The 18,500-nt window shown below is 34.0% G+C and overlaps 1 protein-coding gene and 1 long non-coding RNA gene across 7 annotated transcripts in view; both read right to left on the reverse strand.

Annotated features, from left to right (window-relative positions):
- Window positions 1-2,448: 2,448 nt before the first annotated feature.
- Window positions 2,449-5,922, reverse strand: LOC129243905 (uncharacterized). The gene is made up of 2 exons (XR_008582354.1): window positions 5,490-5,922; window positions 2,449-5,447 (listed from the first exon to the last, which is right to left on the reverse strand). It is a non-coding gene; the product is annotated as an uncharacterized LOC129243905 (long non-coding RNA).
- Window positions 5,923-10,539: 4,617 nt separating this feature from the next.
- The window catches only part of LOC129243902 (protein argonaute-2), a 33,011-nt gene continuing 25,050 nt past the window's right edge, over window positions 10,540-18,500 (reverse strand). For all 6 annotated transcript variants that reach the window (XM_054881340.1, XM_054881337.1, XM_054881336.1 and 3 more), the window contains 7 exons: window positions 16,428-17,204; window positions 16,133-16,355; window positions 15,645-16,056; window positions 13,843-14,182; window positions 13,101-13,786; window positions 12,873-13,042; window positions 10,540-11,979 (listed from right to left, as the gene is read on the reverse strand). In XM_054881340.1, coding sequence (XP_054737315.1) covers window positions 11,841-11,979; window positions 12,873-13,042; window positions 13,101-13,786; window positions 13,843-14,182; window positions 15,645-16,056; window positions 16,133-16,355; window positions 16,428-17,204 — 2,747 coding nt within the window. In that variant the 3' untranslated portion in view covers window positions 10,540-11,840. The remainder of the gene's footprint in view (window positions 11,980-12,872; window positions 13,043-13,100; window positions 13,787-13,842; window positions 14,183-15,644; window positions 16,057-16,132; window positions 16,356-16,427; window positions 17,205-18,500) is intronic.

Genomic DNA, 18,500 nt, shown 5'->3' on the forward strand with positions numbered 1-18,500 from the left:
TGGACGAAATGTCATCCATAGTTAATAGTAGCTTATTTAAAACGCTATTAAGAGGAAAATTCATGTTTGCCTTAAGTCGGATTTATAAGTTATTATAGTATAGTATAGTATTTATGCATAAATATGTATCCTTATAGGATTGGAGTGAGCTATTTTTGATTATATGTACATTTACATTCGTACTTACCTACATACCATATACAGCTAAGGCTAAACAGATAGCCCCCTTTCCCATAATAACATATAATGATGATTATTTTTACTCGATAACCTAATAAAACAGTTATTTTTGTGCAAATGTATTTTTTTATTTCAGTTTTAATTAGTATTTCTGTTAACTTTTGTCATCTCTCACCGTGTACCGTGCTTCCTGCCCTCCTTGCCATAGTTCATTGACCTTTTTTTTTTGCCTAATCTTAACCTTCATATCGTTCCACAGATTTACAATGGGGTTAAGATTGGGACTATGTGCTGGCCCATTCAGAAATGCAATGTTTTCTTTGTAAAGCCAATTTTTCAGCGCTTATCCGGTATGCTTAGGGTCGTTATCATGCAAGAGTAACCAGTTCATTGGCATGGACTCGATGGAATATGGCCCCATCAAATTTTTGAAGACATCAAGAAAAGCAAACTATCCATATTGCTATTTATATGCACTATCGATCCAACTTCATTTCAAGAAAATGATCCCCAAACTTTCAAGTTATCCCCCCGTGCTTTACGGTCTTTGTTGTGTACCGAGAATTCCTCTCTTGGTTTTTTCACGATGAACTAAAATCCGGATCAATCATATATATTTGAGTAAAAAGTATTCTTTTCCAGAATTGTATGTCTCTGATTATATGGGCATTTGTGAAAGACAAAAGTGTCTTGGAATATTTTTTTTGACAGTAGTGATTTCTTCTGCTGAAACGCCCATACAATTTATTTTCATTGAGGTGTCTTCGCACAAGTCTGCTGGAAATATTCAAGCTTTATTCCTCATTTATTTCTAGCGTTATCGCTCGAGGGAACCTTAAAGGATCACGCTTGTTTTTCTTAACGATGACCTTGTCCTGTTGAATTGTAGTCTTTCGCCCAGCCCCTTTCGAACTTACTTTATTTTAAGCATATTTTTGTCTGTACTGTCTGTTTGCGATCAATTTAAAGGTATCGGATTTTAAATCGAAATAAAACAACGAAAATTCAAATTGATTTGGTAATCTTTATTATTTTTGTGTAGAACCATTCATAACATTTACTTTCAAATGTTGGCCACAACTAAGCCATAATTCGGCTATACGTAAACACCAATGACTCGCTGGAGGACTTCGGTAATGTGGGCTTCCAGTGCCTCAATCGAAGCTGGTTTATCCACAAAACATTTATACTTTAATACCCCCACAAAAAAGTCCAAAGCTGTGATTTGAACGATCTTGGTGGTCAATCCATTAGTCCGAGAAGAGAGATAAATTGCCTACCGAAACGACGACGGAGTAAATTCATTATTTTACGGACTGTATGGCACTGGATTGGAACCCGCAAGGGCGCAGAGGTCGCGGTCGATGTTGCGCGAACTAGCAGATGCCGACGTCTCATGGGATGGTGCAAAAACAACGTGTATGATGGAAGAGCCTTGTCGAAGCCCTATGCTCCCGAGAGGAGTGAACAAGAAAAAAAAGCAAGTAGCGCCGTCTTGTTTGAACCAAATGCTGTGGAGATCACGCTATAACATTCGCCGTTCACTGTTACATTGGCGCCAGCCTCGCCTTTGAAAAAAAACGAGCCCCTAGGCCGCATCAAATATTGTTTTCAATGGATGTAATGGCTGTTCTTGAATGGCTTCGGCTGGCTCTTCAGCCCAAATACGTCAATTTTGCATATTGACGTAGCCATTCAGCGTATTCGCTGAACAAAATACGGCTCCCAAAATACGTATTTTCGGAGAGTTTTTCAAGAGCTTACCGACTGAAATTATGACGCTTTGGAAGATCGGCCGGTTTCAAATCTTGGACTAGCTCTATTTTATACGCTTTCAATCGTACCAGAAATTTAAAATAGTACAAATGTGTCATAAATGTCATAATTGTTAGACCCGTGACTTTTTAACCCATGTGTTATATAATATTAAATATGCCAAACTTATAGATATCTATTAATTGAAAATGAGGTATGTAATTAAATGTGAAAATAAATTTTATGCAATTAGTAATTGTAAAACAGCTAAGTCAGACCTTTTGTATGATGAACTAGTTTAGCAAATATCGTAAATAATAAAAAAGCAAATTGCACCAAAATTAAAGAAAAAAAAATTAACAATTAAAAATCATACTCGTATAAGATGGACCAGTATCGATAAGGGGAAAACATATTGTTAATAATCATAAATTAAATAAAATAAATACTTACCATACTATATTTTTAGAATTTATTCATTCCGTTGAAAATTAATTATTTCATTCACATTAATTGCAAATATCAGACAATATCTCACATTTATTTTATTATTATTGATTTTGATTCCTGTTTCATAATTGATACATGTGAACCTGCTTAAAAATCCCTCCTCCATTAATACAATAATTTAATTAGACAAAGCATTTTATGAAGTATTTTTGATTATTTATTTTGCTTTTAACAATCTATTTGTGGTGGTGGTGTTGGTTACTTAGTCGTTAAAAATTACAGTTATAAAGAAGTTTGTATTTTATTTTTAAGATTATGTCGTGTTTTGACGCTTAAAAGATCACCAAAGTTACTGAATTCCCATATTTCGTTCGAGCACACAACTCATACATCAAATATGTATGTATGTGGATGTGTGAAATCATGTCTTTTTGTGTGTGTGAAAATGCCAACATACCTAAAAATGTGTCTGTTATTTTACTTTTAAAACTAAGTACATACATTTATATCAATTACAATTATTGGTTTTTGTGTACTTTTCTTCTTTTAAAATTGTTATTTTTTATGATTAATCATAATTGTATCCATTACATATGTATGTGTGAGTGTGGAAAACATAGTATACTATAATAGTACTCACAGATTTCCGTAGACGTATTAACATACATGCACATACATATACTCGTACGTTTACTCTTCTTGAATAAGCATAAGTTTCCGAATATGTTACTTATTTGCGTCTGTATGCATGTATGTATGTACATATATTTGAATGAATGTGTAAATATAATATTTATTGTATACGTAAATGATTAATTAATTTAAGATTATTTCTATTCCCGGCATAAATTTACGAAAAATACACCTGTGGTGTACATATGTATGTCAGTGTGTACATATACATATTCGTAAAAATTTACATATGTAAGTGCGCGCAAGTGTGGCAAGTCCGATAGTCATATTTGATATTTGAAATGGACGACATACATAGATCGTACATTTTACAGATATTAAAAAATCTACAGATTCACACATCGTAACGAGGTTTTGGATATAATAATTTTTCAAAATATTCATGTCAATAAGCATAACTCTTAAAAAAATTTGTATTTACACGGTTTATCATAAATTTTAAGTAAAAAAACATCGCTTGCCTCATAGTATTTCATCTAGAACAAGATCTATGGACAAAATATATCTACTCATAAGTTTATTTTTAAAAAATGGTAATTAACAGAATTGTAGTTAACAATTTGTAGGTTTTAAGTTTTTGGTTCCTCGAATGTTTTTTTCCTATTCCGTATATGCTTGGATATAAAAAAGATCAGCAAGAGAGCAACGGAAACACTGCCGCTAAATTTTTGGCAACCTTGAAATTATTGCTCACTCCAGAGAACGCACTTACACTTTTCAAGCGGTTTGAGGGTTTATTAAAAACATTATTTTAGGTTTCGAAAAAATTGAACATAATTCAACAAGATATCAAAATTTCTAATATAGAAGCTGTGCAGCCTTCGAAAAAGCCCAGAAAGCATTATGCCAAAAAGCACTCACGCATTGCCAGCGGTTTCCGATTCTCGTTACTTATTGCAGAGATCCCTAATAAGACACTTGGAAAATTGTATTCCCAAAGCTAGCAATAGTTATTAGTAATAAGATAGAGATAGTAATAGGGATCGGATTTTTATTTCGGATTATCGGATTATTATTTTATTTAAATTGAATATTTCATTATGATGAGTTTCTACCTAGATGCGAACTTCATGTGATGTTAAACAAAAATATGCACTTGCATAAGAATCCGATGTCTAGTTATTACTATGAGAATAATATTATTTATCCGATATGTAATTCTTCTTGCTAATTATCGTTTTGGAACCGTAACACTTTTATAGAAAACCACTGCTAAAAAATTTTGTCCATCTAAGTTGTTCTCTACTGCGACAAAATACTAAAAAAACGCGAAAAAACCGTATGAAAAACAGTTGCACAATTTGACATTTCTTAAAATTTTTGTCAAACATTTTTGTGATATACATAAAGAGTTTGGTTGAGAGGGTCGAGAAGTGGTCGAGATGCAATTTTTTGTAATGTGTTTTTATTTTATTAATTATTATTTTGAACTTAAGATGTTTGCAAACATTAATGCAAGATAATATTACGAAATTATAACTTTTAACAAATACCGTTAGTTTGGTTGGTCTTGCGACCATGATACGTAATTGCAAAATTGATTGCATGCCACAGTCAGTGCAGGCAATTACATTGTAATATTGAATAAATTTGATGTTTGACATTTTAGGTTTTTGCATTAAGTATACCAGAATTTGAGCGAATGAGAGATTTGCGCAAAGCGTATAAATCTAAATGTTTTTCTTAGGCTAAAGTAAAGGCGAAATAAATACATTTCGTTAATATTAGTGTTAGATGTGTGTAGGTACATAAATACATCAGTATGTGTCGAAAAACTTTTTCAAACTCGTCAACATAAAACAAATATGCTACATATGTTGTATTTGCAAACTTTTAAGACGCAGTGTAATTCGTGAATCGTCTGTACCGCGTGCACTCTTTCGCTAAATGATTATATTTATGTACATATGTGTATATTTGTATACATGTTTGTTGATTACATTTCTAATGTGTGTTAACATATGTATTCTATGTATGTATGTATGTATATAAGTACTTTAAAGCATTCTTTTTCCACGTTAAAAGCTTAATAATAGCAAATTTGAAATAATTTTGTGACATCAAAGTTTATACTACTTCGCGTCGTTTTTCTTTTTTTTTATCATTGATTAAGTTTTTAATCCCACCAACAATACACATTAAGAAACCTTTTGCAATTGCATTAAAACATTTTGTGTTTTCATAATTTCGCAATTCCTCGCATTCCACAGGGTGGCTGATTACTAATTGATAGCGTTTATTTCGATTCATTTTAGCAATCAGTTCATTAAAGCTATAATTGAATAGAAAATTTAACGAGGTTCGCGCAGACGGTGCATGAGCCCATTTATGGATGCATGTATGTATTTTGAGACGCATTTTTGTCGTTTCTGCCAGCAAGTAATTTTTGTATTTTCTTACAAATTTTTTACCTGCCACAATTATTATTGCTACTTATATATTCCTTTTTGATAAAACTTCCCTCATTTTATTTGAATAGTACAAAAAGTATTTTCCTTAGGAAAGTAGGGCTGTAGTAATTAAAAAAAAAAACAATAATAATAATACAATAATAATTGATTTACTTATAAGATGCCATAACACTTTAAAATTGCGTGTTCAGAAGATTACGGTGGAAAACAGTTCGAAAGACTTATATTTCTAAATTTGGCGCTACTGCTCTCAGTCCAATAAAGGCCATACCGAATACTTTAACTACGTTTTTTCTCTCAAACTACATTTTTTAAGTCGGCCGGACTCATAACTCGTATAAATTATCTTTAGTGACATGATATTTTTAATCGCATATTCACAGATCCATACCGCATGAAAGTACGGATAGATTTTTTCGATACACATACATATGTATGTATGCATGTTGTACATGCAAACAATTTTCGTTTTGTGAAAATTTTGAATTTTCTGCAAAAATGTATATATATAAAAAAAATGTTTGTTCAACATAAATTTAATATTGTAGGCGTGCGGTCATGTAAAAAAGGACAAGTTTCATCAAAGTAGTTGTTGTTGTAGCAGCATAAAGATTCCCCATACTTACATACGGGAAATCCTGCAGGAGTGACAGTCCTTGGCCGGATATAAATCCGGGTCGTTTCGGTAACGTAGAACCGACTGGCGTGGAAAATGTTTCATCAAAGTAAAGCGGTTCAGCTGCCAAGTTACTTAAAAAAAATATTTGTGCAGTTTATGACATGCACTTTTTCAGAATTTTGATTTGTTATTGCTCCGCTGAATTAAAATTTCCAAAGATGATTAATTTTTCTGCTGGTACAATGGTATAATTTTCAAATGGGAATTAACCAATTTGTATGTATGACTGCTTCTTTCAAACTGAATATTTTAATAGATCCCCAAAGAGTAATTTGTTAATGGCTAAATGTTTGTACAGTTAAAATAAAAAATTTGTTGGTGCTCTTACTTGGAGAAAAAATAGGGTATAATTTTGTTTCTGAACTGCGCAGGATTCAAGTTATTCTATGGCTTTGTACCAACTAAAAAACCAGAGCAGCATTTTTTTACTTTACAATTTTTCGTAGCAATCAAGTACGTATTCTGTTATTTTACAGAATACAGCTCTAAATTGCGATAACAAAACAGACATTTTCACTCGGTATTTCTTTTCCTTTTTTTATAAAATGAAAACAAGTTTAAAATTTAGTTAAAATATTGCTACTTTATAAAATACAAGAGAAATGTAAACTTTCATTCTTTGGAATATTTTTTGGCTAACTTTAACAATGAAAAAAAAATTGATATATCACAATTTTGGGGTCTGAAATTTTGGATAAGGCTTCTTAAGGTTCTTAATTCGTGGTGTACGCATTTGACTTGTTTTATCAATCACAACTTCCTTACGTAAGCGTTTGCCGCAAACAATAGGCCCAAGAAGAATTTTCGAAATCGCGTTAGCAGCTGTCAAACATTTGGGTGTACAATTCGAAAACTAAATGCTAGTAGCTTTTTGTGAAGAATCAAAATCATATGCAAGGTCACTAACGTCACTATTATTCTGTGTACTAAAGATGAACGAAAATAAATGTAGCTAAATAAAGCGATTGGAGGAATATGTGGAAATTATGAAATTTCTTGATTTGTTCATTTTTATGAAAGCTCTCGCATTACATTTAGGGATGCTGATATAAACGCAATTTTTATTTATATTTATATATTTAATATATTCTGAATGCTTTTAAGTAATTACAATAAGTTTTTACAGTTACACATATATATATGTATATATATGTATATATATATATATTTAATAAAAAATTTATAATTAATCCCTTGTTTAGAAAAATTAAATCATCGCAACATTGACATCACTTTTTCGGTTTGTCGTAAGATTGATTTTGCTAATTATAAATACATGTTCGTACTTTAAGCTTTACGCTCGAGTTTTCTTTTCTGCCCTCTCTCTAGTTGATTAGCTTACTTAAATTTTAAAAAGGTTTTTCTTTTTTTTTAGTTTTTTTTTGTTTTTTTTTTGTTTTTTTGTTAACTAAACTTACGACGTTGTTGATATAGATTTTTGTAATTGTATTAATTATTTGTTTCCAGTTCTTAATATGACATTTTGGTTTTATTTCGTGTTTTGCTTCTCATATCCTCAAAAGTTAGTTAAAATTAAATTAAATAGAGAGATAAATAACGTAATGTTAACTTTAAGCTGTGTCATTAAAAAAATGTAAACCTCTTTTATTGCCAGGCCATTCATAATTGCCCATTGGCCAGCGGCTTTGTCTCCAGTTTCGCCCATGGCAATAAATGTTTGTACAACTAAGACTTAATGCGATATATTTGATATATATATATGACCACGTGTTTGAATAACCCGTATTTAAATTCTTACAACAACATAATTACTTATTCGATCTTTGCTCGTCAAACGCTTGCTTTTTTGTTATGTTTCTTAAAAATAAGTGCACTGGGCGAGCAATTTAACAAACCAATTTTTTTATTTTAAATAAATGCATGTAGAAAATATTTATGTTTTATTATTCTATATCATCGAATGCAGTTTAAACAAACAAATAGATATTTTTTTTTCGTTGTGATGAAACGACGACTCAATGGCCCTCTCCATATGGTCATTTTAATATTTAAACTTTTGCATTTCTGCTGGAATCGACGTTGTTGCTCCACTTATACGCATTGGTAGTATTTCATTGAAAAGTTCTTTTTAATAGGGGAACGAGAGAATCAATTCACAAAAGAAAAACCCGTTTTGATTAAAAAGCTCTTTTCGGAAGGTAATCCTTACAAAGAAATTGAATCTATATATCTATCAAGAAAATAAAAAGGAAACTTTCAGAAGAAGACCCGTTATGATTTCTCGGAGCGTGACGCGTTTAGTACGACAGAATCTGTAAAGGACTGCCGCAGAACATAATGACTTCGGAACACTTTAAACACCGTCAAGCATCGTATGGCGAGTGTTATTATTTGGGGCTGTAAATGTAATAAACAACAGGAAAAGTTAATATACTTGAAACTATGATGCAAACTATGGTAGCAAAGAAATACTTATAAGATTCTATGTTCTACTAATAAGACAATTATTGCATTGCGAATATTTTAGAGCTGGTCGTGCAATGGCAGCAAAAGTGTCGGTGTAAAACTTTACAAAAATATAACCATTCCGTATCCAATTTTCAAGTGGGCGAAAGAAAATCTTCAGCATATACCAAAAGTGGTGAATTCTTCGTGATCTGCACCAGCAGACAACAATTTGAACTTATCTGTTAGCTTGCGAGGTCGAACAAATGTTAAAACAAACTTTTGTTCACGAAACGTCATACAACAAATTGAGCCTGTTGCCAACGGTGGTTACACAAAACATAAGGTGTAGTAAAAAGAAAGCGCATTGCGAAATAAAGCGTTCAATCTCATGCAAAAATAATAGATTTCTTTTTACTTCAGCTTATTATTATTACTATATGAGGGTATTTAGCACTGCGAAAGAACTGCAAGATCGATTCTGTATTTTTCTGAGCCTAACTTCAATTCATGGTAAGTTGCATTATACTATATGTATAAGAAAAGACAAAGCAGTTCTCGAACTTATTTGAGAATAAAAATACACCGGTTTCTCCCTGTACACTTATTTGAAAGGAAACACAACCACAACAAAACAAGTGATTGACGAACAAAATCGGATAAGTAGTTTTGTTTTTGAAACTATTGCAATACAGAGTATTCAAACATGTGATCAGTTGTTTGAGTAACTGTATGTGTAATGCATTTACTAAAAATATCTTTAATTTGTAACTTTTATTTTCAATGCTACGGCTGCATTTTGATTCTTGGCCTACGAGATTTAACTGTAGAGATTACGTGAAAGTACATATGTCAAAAACAACAACAACAACAAAACATCGCATTTAAAGAATGCCATAAGCAACAAACGATTTATATTTGAATTGAACGCAGTTTGGAAAAATTAAAATTGGAATTAATTTTATATTTATGTATATACAAAATTTTGGCACATTAATAATAATTATAAGCCTTTCAACACTAGACTAATTTGAATATAAATAAAACAATTTAACCACTATACAAGTACCGGTGGACCTATGACAAAAGAGTTTATTTTAGTATAACAACTTTTACTTTTGGATCACTAAACTTTAATCTTTCATAGTGGAATTCAATTCAATAGCTATGAATGATTAGTGCTTTTATAAATTGTAGTAAATCCCAGTCGTCACGCCGATTTAAGTTCTTTTGCCAAAAGTTCACTGTATGTATATTTACAAAGTTTCAGCTTTACCACCCACATATATTTGGTAAAATAATTCCACTCAATCGAAGTGTGTTGTTATTGTTGTTTTCTTGTCATTTGCACTTGTTTTACTTTAATAAATATGAAATCAAAATATAAGTATACATATGAGTGCCCAGATTTTGTGTGATTTGAGTACAAATTTATTTACTAATAAATCTTCAACGAGCCTCGTGATTGAGTTTTTCTAAATTTGGTTTCTTTTTCGTCTCATGCAATTCTTGAAAAGCAAGTAAAACAGGCAATTCCAATTATTTACTTATAGAAATCAAAATTTTCCACCTGATTGCTGTAAAATTGGCTAGACCAGGTGCTTAAAAACTATACTTAAACTAACTTAAAGTTCAATCGTAAGTGACGACACTTTGAAGATTTTTTGTTTACTTTTGAGTTGTTTTTACCTACAGAGTAAATTTGAGTGTGTGTCTTATCATGCACTACACAGGGAAGGTACTAATGCGGAGACGGATGACGACATATTGTGGCAAACTTAAAACGGAAGTTAAATGCTGCTGCATCAACATAATTAATTTTTTCTTTCAATAATTGTACTATTTTTTAATATAAATACATTTGAGTACATTGTTTAAATTATATACCGATGAAATTGAATTGTTGGAGAAAGTTTAAGATATCTGGTTTTTTGGGAGGGTCTCCTTATAATAAAAATTGCTCAATCCATCAGCGCTATTGTCTTATTAATATATTTATAAGAAGTACATAGTGTGTATGTCTGTCAGAGTTGAAAGCAAAAGAAATGCGACTGATGCACTTGAGAGTACAAACCTACTAGGGCATATAGACCAAAGTCTGACAACTATATTTGGTACTTTAAATAGTTATTAAATTAAGAATTTACTCCCTTCAGATTGGGGGGTCTTTACATATTAACTAGTCCACAAGTAGGCGCGTACGAATATCTTAAGCCAAATCTAATTTTTAACATTAGCATTTGACATATTTCACGTTGTTTTCATCATTGTAGTAATAAAATATGCGGTTTGGCAATACAAAATTAAGTAATGACGCTGACATTTATGTATACATTTGTGTACAGTTTTTTTTCCATCCCACCATGTTTATTTTGTGTAGAGCGCAATATGATTTTGTAGTTGATTCTTAGTTGAGTCAATTAGCGATATTCTACGTGTTTAATAAAAAATGTACATCTGCATATCCCTCAGATATAAATGTACTCTTTTTATGGGGATGCACGTTTTCAAAAAATAAGATAACAAGAGTGAAATTAAAACATTGCTCAATCTATGAAAATATATATATAAATATTGTATAACACAATTCGAAAATCAAATCCTGGTATGTAAGCAATCAGTTCGTATTTGTGCTACACATTCGAGTACATAGTAAGCATACCATAAGTGGCAATTGAATTTTTCATATTTGCGGATCGTATTATTAATATGAATATATTTCACATAAATCCGAAATGATTTTTTAACACTTTTATACTTATCCTTTTTTCTATTGGAGATTTAAAAATAAATTAGTAGGAATTACTTTGTAGCAAATATAACAAATATGGAAGAAGCTTAAACTTACTAAAAGCTTATTACAATTTAAGATGTAATTTAATAGCTTAGGCATGGCTTGAGTTCCATGTTAAAAGTCATTTTTGGTTAATTTTTACCTTTTTTCTGAAGATTCACATTACTTAAGACTGCCTTGATGCAATTCTAGATACTTAAACCAGTAAAATGTTGATTGGATTCATTTAGGTATTTTGAGCGCTATCCGTATTCTCCATTTCGTTTTAGTGGTTTTTTTAGTTGCTTAGAATTGATCTTATTCTTTATAATATGATCTCTGATTCAAATGTACCAAACAACACAGACCAAAATTTTTGAAGAAAGTACAAATTGAATTGGAAATGCGTAATGAGATCCAGCAATATTTTACTGGCTGGAAAATCTAAACTTTTGTGTTAATGATATAACATAAGAATGTTTGTAAAATGGATTTAAGCAAAGTACATGACTTTCTTTGTGTCCGCATGTACCGTTATTGCGCGCGCCATCGCACCAGGTGTGCGATCTTCTGAGCAACCGCTTTGATGAGATCCTTCGCCTGAATCATGTTCCTTTTCAACTAAATGGTATCTAAATGGACAAATAAATACATTAATTGTATGGGATTTTCTATTTGTATCGGAATAAATTAACACAATATACAACAAAGTTAGCGCGAGAAGAACTCTGAAACACCTACTCTGCACTGCCCTGTACTTAGCAAAACACGAATAAACTGCTTAGGTTCTGCATCACTTTCCGCACTAGAAAATGTGGCAGATTAGCAGCCTACTTAAATTATCCAAACTGTATATTAAAGAAAAAATATAAAATAAACTCTCCATACTAACACTTGGTATCACTATGAACCAATTTCTGAGCTATGTGCGAGGATCAACCATGATCTTGAATCTAATTAGGATTCACACATAATATGCAGTCGTCAGGGGAACTCATAAGACTAAAAATTAGAAAACAAAGTTCTTTAACATTTTTTTTTAATATCTGACTCGAAGTAGAAATCTTACTAATATATGAGATGAATTTTTTTTTTAGGAAACTGAAGTCTATACTTAATTTTGTAACTAACTGTATTTATAAAAGGCGTCAGGCACTAACACCCAATGCAGATTTTCTGGAGTCTATGGAAATCCTACTGCTTTTTACACAAACGAATATTCTGGCATACAATGGTGGCTTTTCGGGGGAAAACAAACCGAATTGGGAAGTTTTTGAATTTCCTTTTCCGATCGATGAAGCAGTTCGCGGATAAAAACGGTGGATAAAACAATTATCAAATTTTCGAGCTTTTTTATCACTTTCTAATTCTGTACCCCTTAAATATTATCCACTTTAAATGTTACATATGTATGTAGGCAAAAGAACTATTGCACAATCATTAATTTTACGTTCTTTCTCCCGGAAACAACATAACATTTTACTACAAAATATGAGAAGTATGAGAGAAGTTTAATATTGAATACCTGGCTCTGAATGCCACAAGATGAGCGTAGTAAGCCGGTGCTGGTATCGACACGGAGCGTGTACATCTCACATAGGTGTGACACAGTTGATATGTTAAGCACTGTAGTTCATCGGAATCAAAGTGATTGTCATCCCATAAAACGTGATAATGTGAAGGCCGACTTGTACCCTATGCAAATAAATTAGATTAATAAATGGTATAAAAGAAATGTTGGGGAAAAACATACTTGTATTCCTTGGTGGCTACATAGATAGAAATCAAACTCGGTTGGATGTGTAATACCAACATCGACTGTGGTACCAGCTGGTATATTTCCAGATTTTCCACTCTGTTCCTTTTTCTCAGCACAGAAGAGGCGAGTATGATGCCTTTTTTGTACAACAATAAATGTTATACCAGGGCGGTATTCTGCTTCCAGTTTGATACATGCCTCACGTATAGCAGTCAACTCATGTTGCAATACGTGAGGGAATTGCCCTTCTGAGACGCCGTCGCGATACAAAATGATACGATGAGGCTTATAACCGCCAGTAGATTTATAAAACATAATCAATAGTTCGCGGACCATACTACTTAATTCCTGTATAATTTCTTGGCGATGCTGCTGTACTCGTACTGTGGCCGCATAGCGTGACGGATGAGCATCCATTGAGCCAACAACCGCTGCAATAGAGGGCTTCTTATTATCACCGGCTGGAGGATGAGTCACGTCTGCGCCTAAGAAAATAACGGGTTCGTTGAAGACCTTCGGACGAATTGAAGGTACCAATATGGAATTTATTCCTCCTAATTTCACATTAATTTTCAGACAAAGGTTCGACAAGGTCTGCGGCGATGTCTTATTAACATTTTTTGCCTGTACGCATTGTGTGGCCATACCCAACACGGTGTCGCCAACACGTTTTACCTCAGCTATAGATTAATAAGATTAATTTTAATTTTGTATGTATATTGTTTGTTGTACTTACCATAGACTGGTGTTTTTCCGGGTAGCACCACCACCACCAATTGCAGTGCGTTAAATGAATTCTTCAGATATCTGAACATAGGTTCCACCTGATCTGGGCCAGTCGCGTATTTACAAAAACAAGGTTGTCCAATTATGGGCATGCCGGCATCATTCGAAATTTTTTGTAATTGCTGCGTAAAATTACGCAAAGCATCTTCACGCACGGTTCTTTGAGGTGCAAAACAAGCAATTGCCCATACGCGAATTTCCACACCAGTGAAGAACTGCTTTCCACGCATGTCCCAGACACCTTGATTTGGGGAAGCCAAACTGACCTTATTCTGGGGTGGGAAAAGTTGCTATTAAAGAAAAGAAAAAAATAAAAGTGGCATTAGGAAAAATTAGACATTTTGAATTAAATATTCAGCCCTTTCATTGAGCTCATCGTAAAAAAGCTACGAATACGAAGAAATTCGTACAACTGAACCTAAGTGGAATTGAGAACATTTGGATTATGACTCCTCCATCTTAGGAATTTACTATTCTACTTGAGGTGGAGGAGAGTTCGAGGAAGTCTTGTGTAATTCAAAATTTTAAAGGGTTTATGCCATCGCATCTAAATGGACGTTGCAAGTATCATAAATAAAACTGGGCTTTAGAAGATAATCTAATTAATTCAAGCACTTGAAACATGTTTGTAAAAAATAAAGATGCACCTATAGAACACATGCGAAAACGTATTGTTTTGGTTCGTTTTACTCATTACAGTGAGACAAACAAAATTGAAACCTAAACAAATAAAACTGTAGTTGTGTTTTTGTGCGGGGGCTAATGAAACCAAAAGCAAAAAGTACACAGCTGTATGAAGCAACATATAAAACATATCAGTAATCCATTCGCATACAGTCTGTCTAATAGAAGCGTGACCGGCAAAATTCAAACTTAGAGTTCCGTTATGAATTATTATTTTCGCAATACGCATTGTGCAGTTTGTTAGTTTTGTGAGCAATTTACAAAGCGTACGTTGTTTTTAAACGATAAGTTCCGCGCAAGAAAAACGATTTGAAGAAGAGTTCCTATGTAAACACCCTATAGGTTAAAAATGTCATGTGTATCTGCAGCAAAATATTTGAAGAAGTCGAAGAGGGTCCTAATAAAAGGGTGCCATGGTATACCCAAGTTAAAAACGTTGATGTCTTCGTCGAATGAGGTCCAAAAAATATACCTCTCCAAAGCAAAATCAGAGGATCATTGATTTGTTTGTGATAAAGCCGAACTTAGCGTTGGATGAAGTTGAAGTAGTTTTATGGAAAAGTGGTGTTAGTGTATCCAAGGACACGATTCGAGGATGTTTACGTGCAGAAAACCTCAAATTCCGGAGCACATTGAAAGAAGCGCTGTGCTCGTTATCACAAATAGAAAAAAGGATTTGCATGGGCTAAGGCAAATTCAGAACGGAATTGGACAAACGTAATATTCCCGCGTGAATCTTCCTTTTGGGCGAATAGTTCCATACGTCGGTCCTGGTGTTTTGCTAATAATCGACAACTTCAACAAACTGTTAAACATCCAGTTAAGGGTCATTTTTGGAGCATATATATATATATATAATTGGCGCTTAAACCCTTTTTGGGTGTTTGGCCGAGCTCCTATTTGTGGATTGCGTCTTGATATTTCTCCACAATTGGTTTTAAGCCAACTCCGAATGGTCGATGTTTATTTTATTAGGAGTTTTTCATGGCATAAATACACTCTAAGGTTGATATTGCTTGTCGAGGGGCGACCACTTTTCTATCATTTAGTGTTTACATGTCAACTTACTTGGCCGGTCATACTTGATACCCGTCCCCCATATTGCAGTTTGGGTGGTGGTAACACACGTCCTCGCACTTCCATCATAGAGTTAGAAATAGTTAAACCGAATTCTTGAACATAAGAATCGTTGTTGAAATCCGCACGCTTAACCAAGTTATTGATTTCACGTTCACGATCGGGTGCTGAACGAGCCGTAGCTTTAATCATCGTCGATGTCTGCATGTCAGTCAGTTTTTTGATACAACGTTGACCGGCGACTATATTACATACTTCTAGAGGCAAGTAAGTGTGCTTATGTTCCTGCCCCACTTGTAGACAGGGCAAATGGGGATATCGCAGTTTCATGCGGTATTTATCCAAGAAGTATTTGGCCACGGTACACTCCACAGTCTGGCCATTTTCAAGTTGAAGTGGAAATCTGTGGTAATATTTTTAAATAATGTTAGATATATTCCGTAAAATAAATAATATACATATGTTCTTAAACAACTCACGATTGCATTTGTGCTGGACGACGTGTTACATTGCAGACACGATATTTGCGACGCATAGCTCCACAGTGGGTGATTTCTATTTTCAATCCTTTAATTTCTTTGGTGAATTTTACACGCTGCGAATCGGTGAGTGGTTTCCTTTGCTCATTAATATCTCGGATATCAAGTACTTCACACATAAAATCAATAACTGGCTGCGCTTTATAAAAAGCCGTGGCCGAAACTGAGTTCCGAAAATATTTGAGAAAAATACGACATAATAGATGTAATTAAAATATATGTTAATAATACATACCATCAATGTTTAGCATCATTTTCCATTGCGAGGGACGTACGCTTTGATGGAAACCAAACCAAACTTCACGGCCGCCACCCAGTGGATGGTAATAACCATCGGGTGAGCTGAAGAAACTGCGACCCACAGGCGTGTATGTCATGCTCGGTAAATGCCGCATAACCACATCTAAAGCAAGTATTGCATCGTACGGTATTTGGCGCGTGCGTCCTTCCAAGGCTTCCTCTAGATTGAAAAGCGATACTTGCGCCATCCATTTGATGGTTACGCGGAAAATACGATCTTTTCCCTCGCCTGGAAGTGTTACCTCCAATTCCAGTCGATCGTTGCCTATGGGAAGCGGGTCACGTGTATACAAATTATTGCGCCCGTCAAATACTGGCTTCAAAACTCCAAATATCTTGCTATACGCATGCACCATGGTCTCGATAATTTCACGATTCACTTTCCGCGGACACTTATCCGGCTGAATGTTGATATCATAGTGATGTACATAGCCGCGCGGCATAGACACCTGAAAATGGTTGGCGCGCAAAACAATCGGTCGACCTTCTCGACCCAAATTTGGCCGACGGGGGCACGTGAATACTGGCAGTTCAGGTTGGGTGGTAGGCGAAGTAGCCGCTGCCGCTCCCAAGGGTGAGGCGACTGCAGCCGCTTGTGTGGAGTGACCTGTAGCGCCAGCGCCCCCCACAGTTGCGCCCCCAACGGCCACATTTTGCGCACTCGGACTGGTCACGGCGGTGGGATTCACTGATGAACCGGTAGCTGGTGGTGCTGTGGTAAGAGAATACAAACATAAACTTAACATTAATATACCCACTTCATTGTACATAAAAAAGTAAACATAAGAAAAAAGTAAACATAAAAAATTTACTGAAACAGAATCTAAGCTAAGCAAGTCAGGATTAGTAATAATGTAATTACTTTAGTAATGCGATTAGTAAAAAGTACTTTGTAGTAGGGTTGTTTTCATTACTACCAACAATGCATTCAAAAGAAGATTCTATAAAGAACAAGCATCATGGGCGTTTTGATATAAATGTTTTTATGAAAGAGCGCGCTTCGAAAAAGTGCATTCCTTGCTTTTTGTATTCAGTTATTTTAATATTTCTGTTTTTTATATATTATATATACATATGTATGTTAATGTCCAATGAATTGCGTTCCGCTTTAACCACTTTGAGAAATTTTGCAAACGTATGCCCAGCCAATGTGAGTTCAAGCAGTGCGCTTATGAGAAAACATGCTACTCGACTGACTTCGACAGAAAGTTCACTGGGCCAGCTCGTTAGTGGATAACAACCACAACCCCTTGGTCGTATGCTGCGTACCATCGAAAATATGGCCGATATAGTTCAAGAATAACAACTCGCCCTTGATGTCTACAACTAAAAATTTCACGCACCCGTTTGATGAGTATTTTACACAATACAACGCTGGGAAATGTCAGTATGTTTTTCAGTAGACGTGGAGTGGCAATTGACTACCATTACAAATTTAGCAGTTCCTAGTTCTTGTTTTTGTGGGGCTTTTTGTAAAAAAAAAGTCTATGTGAATAAGCCGAAAATGATTCCAAAGCTGAAACACAACATTCGGATCGAGATTGCTGAACACAATGCGATAATGTGTGAGAATATGCTTGAAAATTTTAATTCTCTTATGACAGCTTATAGACGTCCTGGTGATGGGCATTTAAATGACGTAATTTTTAGTGAAGCCTGAAATAATCCAAATTTTTACATGTCTTTTTTTTTTTTAACATTTTCTAGGCGCACCTTTTGAAATACCCTTTACCATGTTTTGATAAACACGGTAATGGTAAAAACGAAATATGATACCAATACCATTGTCGCTATGGGGAATATTTATGTTGCTACAGCAACAAAAATAACAACAACCAATAATTTTCTTGTATGTGCAATTGTTAGACACAGATTAGCAGTGACATTTTTAACCGAAGGACAAAGGCGGGCAAAAAAGAAAACCGAGACCCTGAAGAATATCGATATGGCAAAGGGATTCGAAATGGACACAACCGAATTTAAGAATCAACCACAGTCGAAAAAAATA

This window comes from Anastrepha obliqua, chromosome 4 (assembly GCF_027943255.1).
Source record: "Anastrepha obliqua isolate idAnaObli1 chromosome 4, idAnaObli1_1.0, whole genome shotgun sequence".
Lineage (NCBI taxonomy): Eukaryota > Metazoa > Arthropoda > Insecta > Diptera > Tephritidae > Anastrepha > Anastrepha obliqua.